We start from the raw sequence: 5685 nt of genomic DNA, 5'->3' as shown, positions 1-5685 counted from the left end.
GCAGAAACACATCAGGGCCCCCCAAAACAGACCCCAAGATGCCGTTTGCCCCAAAAACTCGGAGCGAGGCTCCCGGAAGGGAATCATTAGGTGGAATTAGCGGCTGCGATATAGAACAGGGCCGATGCGCCTCCTTCGCATCTCCTCTGCTGCAGGTGAGTCAAGGAAGGAGGCAGCTGAGGCCAAGCTCTGTCAATAAATCTCTCAGCATTCCTTAGGGTGTCTCACTTCCCTCGGGAGCACGGTGCAGCTGGTATAAAAGCTCAGCCATCCCAGGGCTCCTCATTCAACCCACGCCGAGCATCACCACGTTCCCACCAGCACTGAAGGTAAGCCCGTGGATACGGAAACTTCTGGAACCTCTATACAGGGAGATCCCTCCACCAGTTTGTCTTTGGGTGTTCTTGGAAATGTGATGGCTCCAAAACCAACTGGAGGTGCCAACAGAGCTCCCTTCCTTAGACAGGGGCGTTGCAGGAAGAGCTCTGAAAGCTGAACTTTGAGCCGCTGAGTCAGTGTGAGACATCCAGAAGGATCCACACCATTTTTCAGGCATGTCAGAGCATGTGTGTGCAAACCTCAGGAAGTGTTCCCAACCTCCCTGCACACAGAGGGTTCCTGGAACTGTTGTGACCTGCAGAGATCTCCCTGGGATGTCAGGGCAGGTCTCAGGGTGGGAGTTTAAAGTAGGGCTGCAGAAGATGGGACAAGTCCTGGGAATTCTTCCTTCCTGAGCTGGAAAGGCTCAGCTGCGTGTCCAAGGTTCTCCTTTCTGACGGCTCCGTTCCTTGCAGGGTCACTGCTCCAAGATGTGCTCCAGACAAAGCTCCGGAGGCTGCCATGGGATGTCCTCCCAGTCCAGCGGGTGCCACAGCCAGGGCTCTGGTTGCCACAGCTCCTCCAGTTACCAATCCCAAGGCTCCTCCTGCTGCGGGGGCGGAGTGGGCTCCGGCAAAGTCATCATCAGCTCTGGTGGTGGAGGAGGCGGATCCTGCTGCAGTGGGGGATCCTCTGGATATGGCATGGGAGGGGGATACGGTGGTGGATCTTCAGGATCAAAGAGCATCATTGGAGGGGGAAGCAGTGGAGGATACTCAGGTTGTGGCATGGGAGGAGGGTACAGTGGGGGCTCCTCAGGATCAAAGAGCATCATTGTAGGTGGAGGTAGTGGAGGTTCCTCTGGATGCTGTAGTGGGGGCAGCTATGGAATGGGTGGAGGATATGGTGGATCTTCAGGATCAAAGACCATCATTGGAGGGGGAAGCAGTGGAGGTTCCTCTGGATGCTGCAGTGGGGGCAGCTATGGGATGGGTGGAGGATATGGTGGATCTTCAGGATCAAAGACCATCATTGGAGGGGGAAGCAGTGGAGGTTCCTCTGGATGCTGCAGTGGAGGATCCAGCTATGGGATGGGTGGAGGATATGGTGGATCTTCAGGATCAAAGACCATCATTGGAGGGGGAAGCAGTGGAGGTTCCTCTGGATGCTGCAGTGGAGGATCCAGCTATGGGATGGGCGGAGGGTATGGTGGTGGATCCTCGGGATCAAAAACCATCATTGTAGGTGGAGGTAGTGGAGGTTCCTCTGGATACTGTGGTGGAGGATCCAGCTATGGAATGGGTGGAGGATATGGTGGATCTTCAGGATCAAAGAGCATCATTGTAGGTGGAGGTTCCTCTGGATACTGTGGTGGAGGATCTTCAGGCTATGGCATGGGAGGAGGCTATGGTGGTGGCTCCTCAGGAGGGCAGACCATCATTGGAGGTGGAGGCAGTGGTGGATCCTCTGGATGCTGCGGTGGAGGATCCAGCTATGGGATGGGAGGAGGATACGGCGGTGGCTCCTCAGGCCAGACCATCATCATCAGCTCTGGAGGTGGCGGCGGAGGCTCCTCGCAGCAGAAATGTCCCATTGTCATCCCCAGCGTGGTGTCCCACCAGAGCAAGCAGAGCTCCTACTGGCCCTATGGCCAGCAGAAGTAACAACTCCAGCCAGTTCCAATTCTGAGTCTTCCATGGCTCCTCCTTTCCTCCAGCCCTGGTTCTGCTCTCTGGTCCTTCCCAGCATGTCCTCTCCTGTCCCCTGGACGCTGCTCCCCCATGTGAGATCTCCAGGATTGCCCTGCTGTGCCCTGCTCCTGGTGTTGTGGTTTGATAATGTTCTGCCACTTTTTACACCCAATAAATGTTACAATTGCTCAAACCTGCTCTTTTTTTGGGAGTTCACTTCTTTCTTGCACCACCAACCTGCACTTCATGGTCCCGGGGATGTGGAAATGTCTCTGATGAGATGTTTCACTCCAAAGCCACCAGGTTTATTGTCTCAGAGGTTTTGCACCTTCATTTTGTGCCTGGGCTCTGTGAGGGAGGAACAGAAGACCCCAAAATTCAAAGGAACAACAACACCAACACCCTTTTGGGCATGGTGCAGGCTCTCTGTGTCCTCTGAGGTGCCAGCACTCAGTGACCACCTCTGTGGAGCTGATGGGAGATGTGACCAGGCCCACCAGGCTCGGTTGGGAAGAGCAGGGATTGGGGATGACCCAAGAGCAGCAGGTGGACAATAAAACATCCATGACAACATCCGCAGCCTTGCCATCCTCCTCCTTCCTGCAGCAAGCTGAGGGAACACCCTCAGGCTGTGCCAGAGAAGGCTCAGGGTGGACTCCAGGAGGAATTTCCTCATGGAAGGATGGTCAGGTCTTAGATGGGGCTGCCCAGGGAGGTTTGGAGTCCCCATCCCTGGAAGTGTTCAAGGAAGGACCAAGCCTTGGAGGTTTGGAGTCCCCATCCCTGGAAGTGTTCAAGGAAGGACCAGCCTTGATTTGAGTCCCATCCCTGGAAGTGTTCAGGAATCACTTGGAGTTGGCCCCATCCCTGGAAGTGTTCAAGGAAGGACCAAGCCTTGGAGGTTTGGAGCCCCCATCCCTGGAGGTGCCCAAGAAAGGACTGGACAGGGCACTCAGTGCTCTGGGCTGGCTAACAAAGCCAGGACAGGCTGGGCTCGGTGGTCTGGGAGGGCTTTTCCAACCTCAAGGATTCTGGAATTCCACGATCTGTACCCAGAGGGAAGCCTCACCTTCAAACCAGCCAACCCAGCCCCAGGCCAGGCAGGCGGGGACAAAACCAGCATCAAATCCCTCAGGCTGCTGCAAATCTTCCTCCCGGCCTCAAAAATCCCCCTCTCCCCATGCTTTGCACCCTGCCCTGGCAGCCCCACAGCCCCACGCACGGATTTCTGCCCGGGGATGGGATTTTGGCCAAAAGTGGGACTTTTTGTCACCACAGCAGAATTTTCTGAAGCTGGTTCAGCCTCCAGGAGCTGCTCTGTGGCCCCACTGCTGGTTCCAAACCAGGGGAAGGAGATGAAAAAGAAGGAAGGGAGGGATGTGCAGGCATAATCCTTCATTAAAGTGTAATCCAGCCAGGCTGGGTTTAAGCATGCGTATATTCACACCTCTGCAAATTCTGCCTTTTTTTAAGCTCTCTCTGAGCACCCTTGCAAAAATTCTTACTTGGGGCATCAATCACTTTGAATGAACTTCTGGCTCATATGCAAATATTTTCCTCGGAAAAAAAAGTTCCCCCTGGAGCCACCTGGGAGGGATCAGATTGTCACCAGAGCTTTTGGAGCTGTTCCTCCCCGCTGTCCCTGCTCTCAATGTGAGTTTTCCTACACCCACATCCCCACCCACCTCTCCCGGGGTTGGGGGACAGAGGATTCCTGTATAGCTCAGGGCAGGGGCGCAGGAATGGGCTCATTAAGCAGAAGTAACAATTACAGCGGCGAAATGAGCGGTGTGAAGGGAGATATGGATCGGGAGTCAAAGCAAACACTGGAATCGCAGTTTGGTAAATAAATCCTTCTCATTCCCGAGGGTGTCTCACTTCCCTTACATGTTAAATGCCATATAAATGCTCCCGAGGCTGTTAAGGCGTCTCATTCAGTCGACCTTTACCTTCTAAATGTGTTTCCGATGGCTGAAGAGGGTAAGTCTCTTTTTTTCTGGGATTTTATCCTTTCCTAGTCATGGGATGAGGCTGATTTGACACCTTGGCTTGTGCTGGAAGCAGGACCCGTCTGCCTGAGCCAAATCCTCGGGATTTGGGTGGGCTCCAGCTCCGTTCTGGGTCCAATCCCTGCGGAGAAATGTGAAATCAAGGCACCAGAGTGGGATGCAGAGAGATGAGCAGGGTAAAAACCCAGATGTGTCTGTGGTGGGGTCGGCACGTGGGGACAGCACAACCTTGGTGGGTTTGAATGTGCAGGGCACATTTTTATATTATTTAATAACAGCTGGACCTCAGAATGGCCACGAGCCTCCATGGCTGGGCCAATCACCTTCTATAAAAGAATTTTGGGGCTGCAGTAACAGAGCCAGGGTGGAAACTTTGATCCATCAAACAACAACTGAGGAACAGAAAGGAGGATGATCCTCGATGTTTTTGCAGTTCTGTGGGCATGAAAATGAGTAGGGGAAACCATGGCAGTTACTAGAGGGGAAAATAATATATTTCAGATTTTATATTTCAGTTTTTGGATTCAGAACATATTTCAACTTTTGGATTCCCTGGAAACAGAGGTAGAAAGAGGAAAGCTATCTCAGGAAGAGCCCAGATATCCTTGGATTTGGGGCTTGGAGCAAACTGATCTAGCAGAAGGTGTCCATGCCCATGGTAGGGGGTGACACTGGATGAGCTTTAAGGTCTCTTCCAACCCAAACCCCTCCACAATTCCATGATTCTCTACCAGCTCAGTTTCAAAGCCTGGAACTGCCACATTGCCTGACAGGTCCCCACCTGCCTTGGTGCTGGCACGAAGCAAAACTGTGCAAGTTCGGGCGTGTTTTCCTGTCCTCTTCCAGCTCTTCCACCGGGAGTGTTTTCCTCTCTTCCAATTTTACCACCAGGGATGTTTTCCTTTCCTCTTCCAGCTCTACCACTATCTGCGGCGCAAATGGTCGCGGCGGAACCGCGGCTACAGCCGGGAAATCTCTCTGAGCCACCACGGCTTCTGCTCGGGCGCCTTCACCAACCGCCATGGCCGTGCCTCCTTCTCGTGTGGTGGGGACAGTTCTGTCACCTACAGCCGGAGACCCTCGTCCTGCCCGCCCCTGCCAGCGCCAGCCCCCTACAGCATCTCAGGGAGGTTCTCGTGTGACACCGACGGGTCCCTCGTGGTCAGCAGTGGGGACTGTGGGGTCACGTCTAGCTGGGACCCTGTGGTGAGGACAGTCCCGGTTTATGGCTCTGGAATGGGGATGGAGTATGGTGGTGAGGATGTGGGGTCTGTTATCAGCAGTGCAGGGGGAGGTGGAGGATCTGTCTACCACGGAGGGAGTTCGAGAGTGGTGGAGGGAGCAGGGGCTGGGTATGGATACTCTGCACCCCTGAGTGACACCCTAAGCACTGGGGGGCTCTCTGAGGGCTCAGGGTACTATGGAGGAGGGTATGGATATGGGACATATGGAACATATGGGACTGGGATGTTGCCTGGGCCAGAGATCAGCCCTGTGGGCACAGGATGCGCCCAGGTGGTGCAGCAGAAATGCCCCGTGGTCATCCCCACCATCAAGAGTGAGCAGTGCAAGCAGAGCACCCACTGGCCACCCATCCAGAAGAAATGAGTGGCCCAGCCTCTCCCACATCCCAAAAGTGTCCTTGGATGTGCCAAAGTGGAATTTTG

The 5685-nt window shown here is 54.2% G+C and overlaps 1 protein-coding gene across 1 annotated transcript; it reads left to right on the top strand.

The window, feature by feature from the left end:
• Nucleotides 1-809: 809 nt before the first annotated feature.
• LOC135457573 (loricrin-like) lies at nt 810-1982 on the top strand. The gene has a single exon (XM_064732283.1). It carries the CDS (start codon nt 810-812, stop codon nt 1980-1982), a length of 1173 nt encoding a protein of 390 aa, XP_064588353.1.
• Nucleotides 1983-5685: the final 3703 nt, after the last annotated feature.

This window comes from Zonotrichia leucophrys, chromosome 25, assembly GCF_028769735.1.
Source record: "Zonotrichia leucophrys gambelii isolate GWCS_2022_RI chromosome 25, RI_Zleu_2.0, whole genome shotgun sequence".
Lineage (NCBI taxonomy): Eukaryota > Metazoa > Chordata > Aves > Passeriformes > Passerellidae > Zonotrichia > Zonotrichia leucophrys.
This window is presented reverse-complemented; position numbering and strand designations above follow the sequence as displayed.

Excerpts from the sequence above, each read along its gene's own strand:
- LOC135457573 (XM_064732283.1), top strand. The coding sequence starts at position 810 with ATGTGCTCCAGACAAAGCTCCGGAGGCTGCCATGGGATGTCCTCCCAG.